This window comes from Bos indicus, chromosome 23 (genome assembly GCF_029378745.1).
Source record: "Bos indicus isolate NIAB-ARS_2022 breed Sahiwal x Tharparkar chromosome 23, NIAB-ARS_B.indTharparkar_mat_pri_1.0, whole genome shotgun sequence".
Lineage (NCBI taxonomy): Eukaryota > Metazoa > Chordata > Mammalia > Artiodactyla > Bovidae > Bos > Bos indicus.
Window position 1 is genome coordinate 31,083,830 of NC_091782.1, and position 14,897 is coordinate 31,098,726.

General features: G+C 41.2%; 1 protein-coding gene across 1 annotated transcript; it reads left to right on the plus strand.

Moving 5' to 3' along the window:
* Positions 1–9,237: 9,237 nt before the first annotated feature.
* On the plus strand, positions 9,238–11,583 carry LOC139178889 (olfactory receptor 11A1-like). The gene has a single exon (XM_070777696.1). It carries the CDS (start codon positions 9,258–9,260, stop codon positions 10,272–10,274), a length of 1,017 nt encoding a protein of 338 aa, XP_070633797.1. The 5' UTR covers positions 9,238–9,257; the 3' UTR covers positions 10,275–11,583.
* Positions 11,584–14,897: the final 3,314 nt, after the last annotated feature.

A 14,897-nucleotide genomic window follows, 5' to 3' on the forward strand; every position in this document is an offset into this window, starting at 1 on the left:
ATGGATTTTCCTGGACACAGTTTTCTTTTTTTTTTGGACACAGTTTTCATTCCATCAATCTTTTGCCTGTGATTCCTATAATACATTATATCAGGTTCCAATTCCTTGGATTGGCATTCTTTTGCAGACCCTGAAACATGTGTTCTATACCACCTGTCTAAGAAAGTGTATTTTTAAGTTTGCCGGTGGGATTATTCCTATTTCCCCAGAGCTCATTCTAAATACAAACTTACTGTGTCTGTTTTCTCCCAGTAAGAACTACTGAGAGATTTATGTCAGAAGAAAACACTCTTCCTCTTCACTCTCTCCAGCCCCAAATTTTTACTTATCTATGATTACCATTGAGCTTCTGACTTCAAGGAGCTCATGTCTTATAGTAGAAATCTAGATATAAACAGATGTTTCATGAAGTATTTTGGTAAGTGTTATAAACATGGGCTAAAGGACCTTAAGGAAACCACTGCAGTTGAAGGATCTGACTTTTTAGAAGCAGAGAAAGGTTTCACAGAGAAGGTCAAATTCAACATCAGTCTTTATGAATACAAAGGAGTTTTTAGGTATCAAAGAGCAGGGTGTTTGCCAATGCACGGAGGCATGAACTGACACTGAGGAGTTCCCTAGGGCTTTGATTAAGGTAAGGGCTGGGAGGAAGGGGTGGGTCATTTTTTTGGGGAAGGCAGGGCTTGCTTGCACGGACAGGCTGTCTCCATCTCTGACCTTCCAACAGTCTTCTTCCCTAAGTCAACTCCTTTCTTCCCCTGAAGGAAAAGTAAGACCTGCAGAGAAAAGACACTGACTTCTGATTTCCTCACTGGTCGCTCACCCACCAGCAGATACTGATGGGGCTAGGGGAGGAGCTTTGGGAGAGGTGATACAGTGAGACCTCCTGGCAGAGAAGAAACAGACCTTGCTTCCCTGAATTATTGATTTCCCACTGGAATGAAGACGAATCTGTGTGTAGGTACAGGTTCCAGAGTCAGGGTTATAGAGAGCTGATGCATTTGGGCCCATACTGGATCATCGGGCAAAGAGTTTGGGGCATCGGGAATTTTGTATGAGGCTCTCAGTTGGGAGTCAACTGGCAAGATGAAACTGAGTGGATGGCCAAGGCTTAAGGGAGCTGCTCGACTTCTGTTTAAATTAACTTTGGCTTGAGCCAAAGTTCCAACCAAGAAGAGGATGCAACCTTACCAGCATATTTATCTATTTCCTTACCTGCCTGACCAGAAAAAGTAGATATGGGGGAAAAGTGGGGGTCATGTGAGCAGACCAGGCTCTCTCCCTTTTACTGCTAGCAGAGCTAAGAGCAGATCTAGGACTGGCTGTTGGCTGGGGTTATTAAAAAGGAACATTGATATGAAAATGTGATTGGAACAAAAACTAACAGGGATTTGTGTGCAAAGTTTCACCCTAATAGAAGCAAAGGAAAAGTGAATGTCTTAATAGCCAGAGAACACTTTGAAACATAAACATGACTGACAAATTAGGGAATCTGACTCAGGGTCATTAGGCAGTTGGTGACCCAGTGGAAAGGGAGGCAGTAAGCAGAGCACGGTGTATGGCAGTAACCATAAAAATACAACTGCTGTACATTTGCAGTCCATACATTGAGTCTTAGTATATTATATTCATATATCAGCAATCACTGATGCACATTTAACATTTAGAGAATCTAAAGGTTGGGGGCCATTTTAGGCAGCTTTCCTTATTTTGCCCCAAACCCTAGATTCCTTTCTGCCTCAGTGCCTTTGCTCATGCTTGGCATCCTCCCCTGTGTTTTGTAAAACAGCAACCATTGTTTTTGATTCATTTATGAAGTCTCAGCCAAATGTTCTAGTCCAGGGACTAGTGAAATAATCCTGAATTCTTACTGTTCAGAGAGCTATACAGTTCAGAAGAATGGCAACTGGACCTGGAAATTCTGATGCAATAAACTTCACCTATAATAAGTGTTCCGCAGCCCAGAGAGGAAGGGGCTTGGAACAATCTCATGTCTTTTCATCCGTGCTGGATTCTGAACAACAGAACTGATGGCAGCATATTTATATTTTATCTTTGTACCCTGGAACCAGTGTTCACAATACTATTGTTTTTCCCTGTATAAATCTATGATATTCCTTACTGTATTTTATTTTCCAGAATGGGAATGAGTGAGAATGTATAGGGGGAGTAAAACAGACTCTATGCTTCCATAAACTTTGTGGTCAAATAAGTAGTGGTCCCCTTCCTCTTACCACCAAGAGGCTGTGCTTGTAGTTGCTGGTATCACAATATTTATGCCTAGAATTTGGGCCAGGAATTAAGAAATGGCATCTATCATCTCTCATTTGGTCATCTTAAAGAATTCATTTAATTTTTTGAGTCAAGGTTTCTTCTGAAACTTTGGACAAATCATCTCTAATCCTAACTATAAAGACTCTTGAAAAATGTCAAACCAATATAAATATTTTCCTTTTCTTACCCTCATTTATTATTTAATTTAAAAAACAGGCAAACATATAATTTTATTGAAAATAAAATTTAAAATATTATTGAGTTAGAGCCATTGACTGTGTCACTGCCCTTTGTGAAGTTATGGACAAAGTTGAGTCAGAGGGATATATATGAAAATGGTCAGTCTTTAAAAATATCAGGTAGAGGTCAAACAGCAGGTTGGTGTTCAGCTGTCTCTGAGAAGCTGAGTATGATTCAGAAATGAACAACTCTAGGTGCTCCACCTTCTCCATCTCTCTCTCTACTTCAGCAGCTGATAAAGAATACTTTTCTCTCATCCATCACTCCGGACATTTATTCTCTATTTCTAAAGAGAGAGAGAAATACTCTACACCATTCTGCTATTCAGTGAAGCTTCAGGTTACTTTTGGAGTGTCCTATCTCGGCTATTTTGAATTTAAGTTTTCCTCCCTTCCTTCCCCTACCCCTTTTCTTTCTTTTTAAAATAGGGATGCATGCTAAGTCACTTCAGTCATGTCCGACTCTTTGCGACCCTATGGACTGTAGCCCTCCAGACTCTTCTGTCCATGGGATTTTCCAGGCAAGAATATTGGAGTGGGTTGCCATGTCCTCCTCCAGGGGATCTTCCCCACCCAGGGATCAAATTTGAGTCTCCTGAAGCTTCTGCATTGCAGGCAGATTCTGTCAGCCACTGCCGAAGCCTTTAAAATAGGGATAATGCAACTGAATTCTGACTAAGAGAGAAGATCTGGCTCACTATCATTAGTTACACTCTAACTTTCCATTCCTAATTCTTTTTACATGACCAAAGACACTGACCCTCATTGCCTTGGGCATCAGGGCAGGAGAAGATAGCACTCACCAATGATGGGAAAGAGGACCGGAAAGATGCATCAGTTGGTTCTGTGGGACAAAGAGGTAGGGTGCAGCTTCTGTCTTAGGAAAAACAGTAACAAAGTCCAACTGAGAGAGGTGGTGTTGGAGAGGAGCTCCCTGTGTCCTCTTCTCCCAGCTCCCTTTTCAGAAGCATGTCTTCCTTAGGGGGTCAGGGTCTCTGGAAAACCATGGAATCTTCAGAAGCATGTATAGTTTATTTTCCAGATTTGAGCCTCCATGCTCTGAGGTGACTGCCCTGTGAAGGGAAGTGTTGTTGGTGTGTCTTTTTTCCTCAGGGGAACTGTACTCCCTGAGACCCACACACCCTAAGGTGACTCACAGAGATGATTGGTATCAGGAGCCCAGCGGTCACACTGTTCCCTTAGAGTCAGAAAGCCCTGCCAGTGCAGACAATTCCCTGTAGAAGGACCACATCTGCCTCTCTGTGTATGGAGCAGGCTGATGGGGACCAGGTTTCCTCTTCTGCTGTCTGGAATGTTAGCTCTGAGGCTGTTGATTCCAGAATTTCTTGGTGTCATATTGTTCGATCTAGAGCCACTGAAGAAGATCACTCTTCACACAGAGTCCTGTACAGTCAGTAATGACTGTTAGTAATAAGAGTGTGTCCAATGCCCACCTTTTTTTTTTAAGGTTATAATTTTTTAATGTTTTTTTTATTTATTTGGGCTTCCCTGGTGGCTCAACGGTAAAGAACCTTTCTGCAATGCAGGAGATGCAGGTTCGAGCACTGGGTCAGGAAGATCCCCTGGAGAAGGAATGGCAACCCACTCCAGTATTCTTGACTGGAAAATCTCATGGACAGAGGAGACTGGTGAGCCACAGTCTATGGGGCCTCAAAGAGTCAGACACAACTGAGAGACCAAACAACAGCAATGATATATTTATTTGGCTGCACCGAGTCTTAGTTGCAGCATGTGGGGTCTTGTTCCCTGACCAGGAATAGATCCTGGACCCTCTGCACTGGGAGCGTGGAGTCTTAGTCATTGGATCACCAGGGAAGTCCCCAGTGCCCACTTCTTATGCTTTTGTTGAACACAAACATTTCTTTTCGGGCTTTAGGGAAGACCTTCCTCTGTGGGAGTAAAGAGAGTTAAGGAGGGGAAAGGTAACAGCAACTTGCCTGAATTCACTAATGAGGGCTTGAGGAAATTCTCCCAAGTACAGTTTGTGATGGGACAGGAAAAGTCCCATCAAGTTTGAATAATCATTACAATGAATATGCTGTTTTTTTCATTCTGTAACGTTTTCAATTCATTGCTGCATGAGGGTCAACATTTTTGGTATTGGAAAATCCCCCAAAGCTTGTCTGATGCCTTGTCCTCCTCCTCATTTCCCTTGTGTGTTTTTTCTTTTCTTATTGTGTCCTAGGAAGTAAGCATATAGCAGAGAGAGCAGTGAACAGGCCAGGGTTTTGATCTTGGTTGTTGAAGGTGATAAATAGAAAATAAATTTAAAGAGCAATTTGTATGGTAATTGGCAAACACATAAAAAATTTAAACATGGTAAAGTTTTTATATGGGAAAAAACAAAAAATGTATGAAAATAAAAATCATGTATATCACCCCAAATCCCCAGTAGCAAGAATTAGTAGTTTTGATGCTAACCAGGTTCTTGGCCTTCCACAGTCAATAGAAACTGACTACAGATCAGACAAGAAATTCAGGCAAGGCTTTATTGGGGCTCCTGTGCCAGCTGCAGGAGGGAGAGAAAGCAAGTAACATGTTCCCTTGCTTGTCCCAGTGGAGGGGCGAGCTCATTCCTTACATGGCTGAGGGTAGGAGTGTTTTCCCAATAGTCATGTACGGATGTGAGAGTTGGTCCATAAGGAAGGTTGAGCACCGAAGAATTGATGCTTTCAAATAGTGTTGCTGGAGAAACTCTTGAGAGTCCCTTGTACTGCCAGGAGACCAAACCAGTCAATCCTAAAGGAAATTAGCCCTGATTATTCATTGGAAGGACTGTTGCTGAAGCTGAAGCTCCAAAGTACGTTGGCCACCTGATGCAAAGAGCCGACTCATTGGAAAAGATCCTGATGCTGGGAAAGATTGAAGGCAAAAGGAGAAGGAGCAGCAGAGGATGAGATGGTTAGGTCTCATCTAATCATCTTGGTTAGTTGATGCTAATTAACTAATGGATCAACACTTTAGAAGATAGTGTAGGACAGAGGAGCCTGGTGTGCTACAGTGCATGGGGCCACAGAAAGTTGGACACGATGTAGTGACTAACAACAAGGAGTGTGTCCAGGGCTTGGGCTCGAGGTGTGGCTTAGGTGGTTTGCCCACCCTTTTGTGGTGTTGAGTGCAGGAGGGCATGTGCAGTACCCTGTTTTTGCTCCCAATACCTAGTTTTTGCTTCCATCTCTTCAGAAATGGCAGTTGGGACTTTTGTATTTTTTGGTCTAGAATTTGCCCCAACTGTGCATGCACACAGTAATTTTTAGTCCCATATAATTTCTTTGTATTTTGTAGCTGGAAGAGAGGTGTGTCCAGGTGTAAGCTTTGCAGTATTGCAGCAAAGGATCCCAGGTCTCAGCATTGTCTCAATTTCTTGATTATGTCCACAGAAACAGATGTGAGTGGTTTATTTTACTTTTTTATACAAATGAGAATGGAACACACTAAGCATACTATTTTGTACTTGATTTTTTTTTCTGTTTAACAAATATCGTAGAGCTCTTTGGTACCATTGGAAATAATCATGGGATATTAGGGCTTCCTGGGTGATGCAATGGTAAAGAATCTGCCTGCTGAGGCATTATGTTTGCAAATGTTTTTATAAGTAAAGGGAAAAGTATGTAAAGACAGATGTCAATATTTAAACAATGGTTTCATCAGGGTAGGTGGAGTGTTCTGCGGGGAGAAAGAGAGAGTATTCATTTTCTTTAGAGATTGCTATTTTATTTGAATTGTTATAGTTAGAGTGCGTTATATCTATGATTTAAGCTATTGAATTAAAAAAAAAGTAGTAGCATTTACTGTTGCTGTAGATAGTGGACCTTACAGTAGTTCAGAGAAAGGGGCTTTCTCTGTTGGTCTGTTGGGAAAAAAATGGGAATGAAGTAAGGGTTTGACTCAGATGGATGACAGTGAAGTGACTGAACACACTGCTGGGGATGAGAAGTCAATAGATCAGCCTGGTGTCTGTGGAGAATTCACAGAAGGGAACAATTGGAGAGGAGCTGTCAGGTAGGCATTTGGGCATGGAGGACACTGAAAGGCCATTTAATCATGTAGATGTTACTTTGTAATAATATGCCAGCTTCCTTCCCCTTAAATCAGCCCAACATTGGCAAGGCTTTGAAAATCCACATGAAATACTCCCCAGGGCTGTTTCAATTGAAATACTTTTCTGGGATGGTGAAATGTCTGAAAGCTGGGTGTGGGATGGAAGGGTTGAGAGCAGTCTTCTGGGAGGACCACTCTTGGGCATGGTGGTTTAGGGATGCTGTAGAGAACTTAGGAGAGTTTTGTGATAAGTTCTGGGGAAACAGCCTAGGAATGGGGGATGGGATGCTTAGTGGAGTGCATTAGCCCCCAAGTAGATGGAAAGGAGGGTTCCCATATAACCCTTGGTTTCTGCTCTACTTTTGGTCAAGCCAACAGTTCAGGAACCTCCTCTGGAGAAAGACAGGTATCTCAGGGGGCTGATATTTCCTTTTCATTTAAGGTTGTTCTCTAGTCAGTTTGTAATTGGTTCTCAGGGGCCCCTCTCCTCTTGGCAATTGTCAGCCCTCTTTTGTGATAAAGGGAAGGACCTACAGTGGAAAAGCCAAAGGAATCGGGAAACTAGAAAAGGAGATGGAGAGTGGAAAAGAGAATGACTCTGGGGAGTGGAGGGTGAAAAGTGTGACATTTCTAATCAATGTCTTGCATTATTTCAGGTTGAGTTCAAGGGAGGAGTTGAAATTGGGAAACTTCAATAATCTGAACTCTTCAGAAGATCTTAGCACATATTCTGCTTTTCACAATTTTTATCTTTAGAAGGACTATTGCAGGTGAGTTTCCTATTTTTGTATAATTGTTCACAGCTTAGGTCACAGACTTTTTATAAAAGGGTAAAGAATTGGTATTTATGGAGTTGTTTCCTCTGATTAGTAACACATTTCGTTTAACCCAGAGAGTCAAAAAGTCAGTTTTTCAAAGTCATTCCTCTGGAATCCTAGTGTTGCAATGTCTTCCACTAAAACCTTCCCATTTGTCTATAATCCTCACATCCTTCTATCTTCTCTTTTCCTTCTTCTTTCTCCCCACTTCCCCAACCCCTTGAAAAATAGAGTGGGAATGTGGTGATCTGAAAAGCCACGATTATGCTATGACTTGAAAATAGTTTTCATGTAAGTGATTTTTTTTAAACTTAATTTTATTATTATTATTTTTCCCACACAGCATGTGGGATCTTAGTTCTCCAGCCAGGGATTCAACCTGTGTCCCCAGTGTCCACTGTCCTCCAAACAGTGGAAGCTTGGAGTCTTAATCACTGGACCACCAGGGAAGATCTTGACTGAACTTTTAAAACACTCCCAAGAACAGTCTTATTGTGGAGTTGACAACCATATTTTTCATACTTTCTGCTAGCAGATTCTGTGACACACATACACACACACACACACACATGCACCAACAAATATCTGCATTTTTGCCCTCTGCTTCCAATCATTTGATGCATTCTCATTTTTAATAAACACACACACATCGCTTTGGATAGCATATGAGATCTTCCTTGCAGGTACTCAGGGGCATTTTCAGCTCTTCACTCAATTATACATCCTTGCTTTCCATTATGTCTCTCCTGCCTAGAATGCTATGCTCACTCTCCTATCCTTTGCCTGGCTGACACTTGTTCTTCAAAACTTTTTAGCTACAATTACTTCCTCAGGGAGCCTCCCTGATCTTGATTCTCACACTCTCTCAGTTCCTAGTCTGAGTTGGTTTTCTCTCTAATCACACAGCACCTATACTTTCATCAATCATATTATTTATTACATTTGTATTATAAAATCTTGTATGAAATTAGAATTTAAAGAACATTATTTTTAAGGGAGTGGGCAATCTCGAGACTATAAGGTTATAATTGTGCTAAGATAAAGAGGTTATAAGACTAATGAAGAGAGAATACATAGGAATTTTCCAAGTAACAATTGATTAGGTGCTTGAGGAATGAAGGGACAATGTTAAGATAAAGATGACTGCAATATAGTAAGCTTGGGTATCAGGCAGAATTTCCAAACCACTCACAGTGAAGCTGGTTGTGATCAAGGAAGATAAAACAGTTTTTTTTTTTTTTTCTTTTTCCTATAACAAGCTGATTGTAAGCTGTGATAGGACACAAGGCAGGCATTTGAAAGACATTACACTGTTGCTCCGGAGAAGGCAATGGCACCCCACTCCAGTACTCTTGCCTGGAAAATCCCAGGGACAGGGGAGCCTGGAAGGCTGCCATCTGTGGGGTCGCACAGAGTCGGACATGACTGAAGTGACTTAGCATAGCATACTGTTGCTCATGAGGAAGGCTCTATGGCTGGTTACAGAGATCAGGAGGGTAGAATTTAGTAAATCATAAAAATATTGGTGGTGGTTTAGTCGCTAAGTTGTGTTTGACTCTTGTGACCCCGTGGACTGTAGCCTGCCAGGTTTCTCTGTCCATGGGATTCTCCAGACAAGTATACTGGAGTGGGTTGCCATTTCCTTCTTTAATAAAAATATTAGATTGAACTAATAGGTTAAGGTCTCTGAAGACTGGAAATTGTGAGTTTAAATCATTGATCAAACTTCTTGAGTCTTGAATATGTGCACAATTAAGGAAAACAGCAGAGGTAAGGAATTGGAAAAGCAACTAAAAAGGGGTTTTTGAGACTTACCTTTATCTTTTTCATTTTAGCTCTACTTATCTAGGGCTTGGTGTAGAAGATGCAAAGAAGCACTAGAATCTGTCACTTAATCACTGCAGAAACTTGGATGATCTTCATGGAAACGGTCTCCATAGGAAACCAAACTATTACTGAATTTGTCCTTCTTGGTTTCTATGTCAAAGCTGAGCTGCATCTCCTTCTCTTTATTGTGTTCACTGTCATCTACGCTTCCATCATCCTAGGGAACATGCTAATCATTGTGGCGGTGGTTAGCTCTCAGAGGCTCCACACACCCATGTATTTCTTCCTGGCTAATCTGTCCTTCCTGGAGATCCTCTATACTTCGTCAGTGGTGCCCAAGATGTTGGAGGGCTTCTTGCAGGAGGTGGCCATCTCTGTGGCTGGTTGCTTGCTCCAGTTCTTTATCTTTGGTTCTTTAGCCACTGCTGAGTGCTTCCTACTGGCTGTCATGGCATATGATCGCTACCTGGCCATCTGCTACCCGCTCCGCTACCCTCTCCTGATGGGACCCAGATGGTGTTTGGGGCTGGTGGTCATAGTGTGGCTCTCTGGCTTCATGGTAGGTGTAGTGATTATAGCCCTCATGGCCCAACTGAGATTCTGTGGCCACAACCACATTGACCACTTTTACTGTGACTTCATGCCTTTGATGAGCCTGGCCTGCTCAGATCCCAGTGTAGCCCAGATGACAACATTCATTCTGTCTGTGGTCTGCCTCACTGTTCCTTTTGGACTGATTCTGACATCTTATGGCCGGATTGTGGTGGCTGTGCTGAGAGTTCCTGCTGGGGCCAGCAGAAGGAAGGCTTTCTCCACGTGCTCCTCCCACCTAGCTGTAGTGTCCACATACTATGGTACTCTCATGGTCTTATACATCGCGCCCTCTGCTGTCCACTCTCAGCTCCTCATGAAGGTCTTTGCCTTGCTCTACACTGTGATCACCCCTTTCTTCAATCCTGTGATTTATACCCTGAGGAATAAGGAAGTTCAGCAGGCACTGTGGATGCTTCTGTATGTTAAGCAAGCTGAAATGATTGAAGGAGGATGGTGGTAAATATGTTAATTGGACTTTGGGATTGGTTGGGTAGAAATAACTTTGTCCTGTTTTGACGTTTCTCTCTGTGAAAAGTTTTATAGTTACTGTACTCATACTAAAAATGAATATTGTAGAGCAATAATTTTAAAGTGCTTTAAATTTTTTACTTTAATATTTTATAATTTCTTTACCAAATAGGCTTTGAATATTTCCTATAGGAAACAAATATATGAAAACAGCAATGCAAAACAAACCTAGAGATAAGTTGAATCATGGAAGTTTGTAATGTGGTTTTTCATTGACGACTATGTCTTGAACCTCTTTTTATTTTAACCAATATGTATGTATTTATTCTTCAGAGATTCTCAGCATAGCTGAACATGATTTAGGTGATCTCTGTTTGTGAAAGCTCATAGTCATTTTTAATTTTTTCACCATGCAAATATAGTTCACATTTAGATTTTCCTACAATAAATTCTTAAGAGTTGAATTGTCAGGTTAAAGGGAAAGCATATTAAAAAATTAAAGCTGAATGCATTTAATTGTTTAACTACTTTATTGTAGAAAATTTCAAATATACAGAAAAGTAGATAGAACACTATAATAAATCCCATACAGCCATCATCTAGCATCAATATCAACATTTGCCAATCCTATTTCTATTGCCTATAGCTCCTTTTTTTTCTGGAACACTTTAGAGCAAATTTCAGATGTGTAAGTATTGTGTTATGTGAGAAGTGTAGCGATGTTTTCCATGTGCAAATACATTTGATCCTTGAACAACATGGATTTGAACTGCACAGTTTCACTTAAAGGCCGACTTTTTTTTTTTAGTAGTAAATACAGAAGTACGGGATTTATGGCTGGTTGAATCCGTAGATAGGGAACCTCATATGTACAGGGGAACCATGTGTACAGAGAGCCAACTCAAAGTTATAGGTGGATTTTCAATTTCTCAGTGAGTTGTCACCCCTGGCCTTGGTATTGTTGAAGGGTCAAGTGTACTCAGTATGTTTTATCGATGAAGGCATTTAAAGAAAAAAACATGCCAACCCCGATGTTATGATATTTAAAAATACCTCCCCAATGGCATCTAATACCCAGACTATGTTCAAATTTCTCCAATTATCTTTAAGTAAATTCTTAAAATTAGGATGTAAACAAGATTCACACTGTATCTTGTTGTGTTTTTAAGTCCCTTATTTCATAGTGGTCCTTCTCCTCTATTTTTTTTTCATACTTTTGACTTTGGGGAAATTAAGCTCACTGTAGAATGGTTTATATTTTACATTAGACTTTCTGCTGACTTATGGTTTTGTTTGGTGTCTATCCCTATATCTTGTATTTTATATAAACATATTTTGTGTCGATCTCAGTCTATTGATAGGGTAGTGATTCCATCAGCTAAGAATGCCTGAGGCACTCACTTGGGCTCTCCCTACAGACGTTTCTCTGACCAAGGCTAATGCTGTGGCTGGGCTGACCCTTGTGGTTCCTATTATGATTGCAGGATGCATCTCAGCAACAATCATTATGGAAATTTGGAAAAAACAAGGTTTATTACTTATAGGTCCTGAAGGTTACATGAACACCTGGGGCCACACAAAGAGAATTTAGGGAGAGAGAGAGCATGGATCTGGGACTCTGCCATTATTGGGATCAAGGGTGGGGTGTCTAGGGTGTCATGGGTTCACTCTTTATCAATGAAAATAAAACACAAGAGGAGAAATTAAAGCATGGGAGGGAAAAGCAGGGTCACTCAAGTGCTCAGTTAATGGAGGCCATCCAAGGTTTTCTAAAAGGGGAATTCATGGGTGGGGTGGCCCAGCTCTTTATTTAAATGTGTAGTTGACTATATGTTTATTTGAGGTAAACGTGTTTGAAATAAATGCCTGTCAATCAAAAGCTTAATGTTAGGCACTTGCATTACAATAAAAAAGGTAATTATCAGGCACTTAACACTACAAACTAATATTAAGATAGAAGCTTAATTGGATCTGGAAGAAGAAGATTGATTTTTGTTCTAGGAGATGTTTCAAGTCACGGAGGATCATCTTGAAATAGATGATTATCTTGAATCAAGGGGGCTTGATTTTATGCTTTGGTAGTATGCATTTGTGGAAAGACTAAGGTGTCACTCTCTTGTGTGACATGACTCAGACTCCAAATTCTCTCTTCCTGTTGGACATGGGTTTCCCAGGTGGCTTAGTGCTAATGTGCCAGGAACCAGCACGGGAGTCCCCACCCCATGACAAGGCCATGTGGGAGAGTTCTGGTGGGCAAGGCGAGCCAGAACTCAAGGGGTGCCCCTCTGGGCCTGCCTGAGCATGTACCCCAAAACCAAAATCTGTCTGTTTTGCTATTTCACGACTTTCACCAACTCTTCTGACATTTACAGCGGCTATCCCCCACCACCTTCTCTGTAAGAAAATCAACTTGAAACTCTAGTTAATAAGTCTCCTGGACATAATAGGAATGTTTCAATTCAAACCTCTCTGATGACTTTCTAGCTTGCCTGACAGATTTGTTCAAATTCACAGCCTCCCAACCACGAGAGGCACAGGAAGCTTAAGATATTCTAACAATGCAGAGCTTCTCAGAGAGTTAAAGTTGTTAAATAGAACTAGTAGAGGATTTCTTTGTTGAGCTAATGCTTGCTGCCAAGTTTCCATATCCCTTACCTACTCTGTCCCTGGGAGTGTATTGATTAATATAGTTGGTGTATAGAAATGTAAGTAGTAGCTTTAATGTTTGTAACCTTAGACCCTTGAGTTAATTCTTTTCTTGTTATCAGATCAGATCAGTCGCTCAGTTGTGTCCGACTCTTTGATACCCCATGAATCGCAGCACACCAGACCTCCCTGTCCATCACCAACTCCCGGAGTTCACTCAGACTCACATCCATCGAGTCAGTGATGCCATCCAGCCATCTCATCCTCTGTCATTCCCTTCTCCTCTTGCACCCAATCCCTCCCAGCATCAGAGTCTTTTCCAATGAGTCAACTCTTCGCATGAGGTGACCAAAGTACTGGAGTTTCAGCTTTAGCATCATTCCTTCCAAAGAAATCCCAGGGCTGATCTCCTTCAGAATGGACTGGTTGGCTCTCCTTGCAGTCCAAGGGACTTTCAAGAGTCTTCTCCAACACCACAGTTCAAAAGCATCAATTCTTCGGTGCTCAGCCTTCTTCACAGTCCAACTCTCACATCCATACATGACCACAGGAAAAACCATGGACTTGACTAGACGAACCTTTGTTGGCAAAGTAATGTCTCTGCTTTTGAATATGCTATCTAGGTTGGTCATAACTTTCCTTCCAAGGAGTAAGCGTCTTTTAATTTCATGGTTGCAATCACCATCTGCAGTGATTTTGGAGCCCCCCAAAATAAAGTCTGACACTGTTTCCACTGTTTCCCCATCTATTTCCCATGAAGTGATGCCATGATCTTCGTTTTCTGAATGTTGAGCTTTAAGTCAGCTTTTTCACTCTCCACTTTCACTTTCATCAAGAGGCTTTTGAGTTCCTCTTCACTTTCTGCCATAAGGGTGGTGTGCATCTGCATATCTGAGGTTATCTTGATTCCAGCTTGTGTTTCTTCCAGTCCAGCATTTCTCATGATGTACTCTGCATATAAGTTAAATAAACAGGGTGACAATATACAGCCTTGACATACTCCTTTTCCTATTTGGAACCAATCTGTTTTTCCAAGTCCAGTTCTAACTGTTGCTTCCTGACCTGCATACAAATTTCTCAGGAGGCAGATCAGGTGGTTTGGCATTCCCATCTCTTTCAGAATTTTCCACAGTTTATTGTGATCCACACAGTCAAAGGCTTTGGCATAGTCAATACAGCAGAAAGAGATGTTTTTCTGGAACTCTCTTGCTTTTTCCATGATCCAGAGGATGTTGGCAATTTGATCTCTGGTTCCTCTGCCTTTTCTAAAACCAGCTTGAACATCAGGAAGTTCACGGTTCATGTATTGCTGAAGCCTGGCTTGGAGAATTTTGAGCATTACTTTACTAGCATGTGAGATGAGTGCAATTGTGCAGTAGTTTGAGCGTTCTTTGGCATTGCCTTTCTTTGGGATTGGAACGAAAACTGACCTTTTCCAGTCCTGTGGCCACTGCTGAGTTTTCCAAATTTGCTGGCATATTGAGTGCAGCACTTTCACAGCATCATCTTTCAGGATTTGGAATAGCTCAACTGGAATTCCATCACCTCCACTAGCTTTGTTCGTAGTGATGCTTTCTAAGGCCCACTTGACTTCACATTCCAGGATGTCTGGCTCTAGGTTAGTGATCACATCATCGTGATTATCTGGGTCATAAAGATCTTTTTTGTACAGTTCTTCTGTGTATTCTTGCCATCTTTTCTTAATATCTTCTGCTTCTGTTAGGTCCATACCATTTCTGTCTTTTATCAAGCCTATCTTTGCATGAAATGTTCCTTTGGTATCTCTGATTTTCTTGAAGAGATCTCTAGTCTTTCCCGTACTGTTGTTTTCCTCTATTTTTTTGCATTGATTGCTGAAGAAGGCTTTCTTATCTCTTCTTGCTATTCTTTGGAACTCTGCATTCAGATGTTTATATCTTTCCTTTTCTCCTTTGCTTTTCACTTCTTTTCTTTTCACAGTTATTTGTAA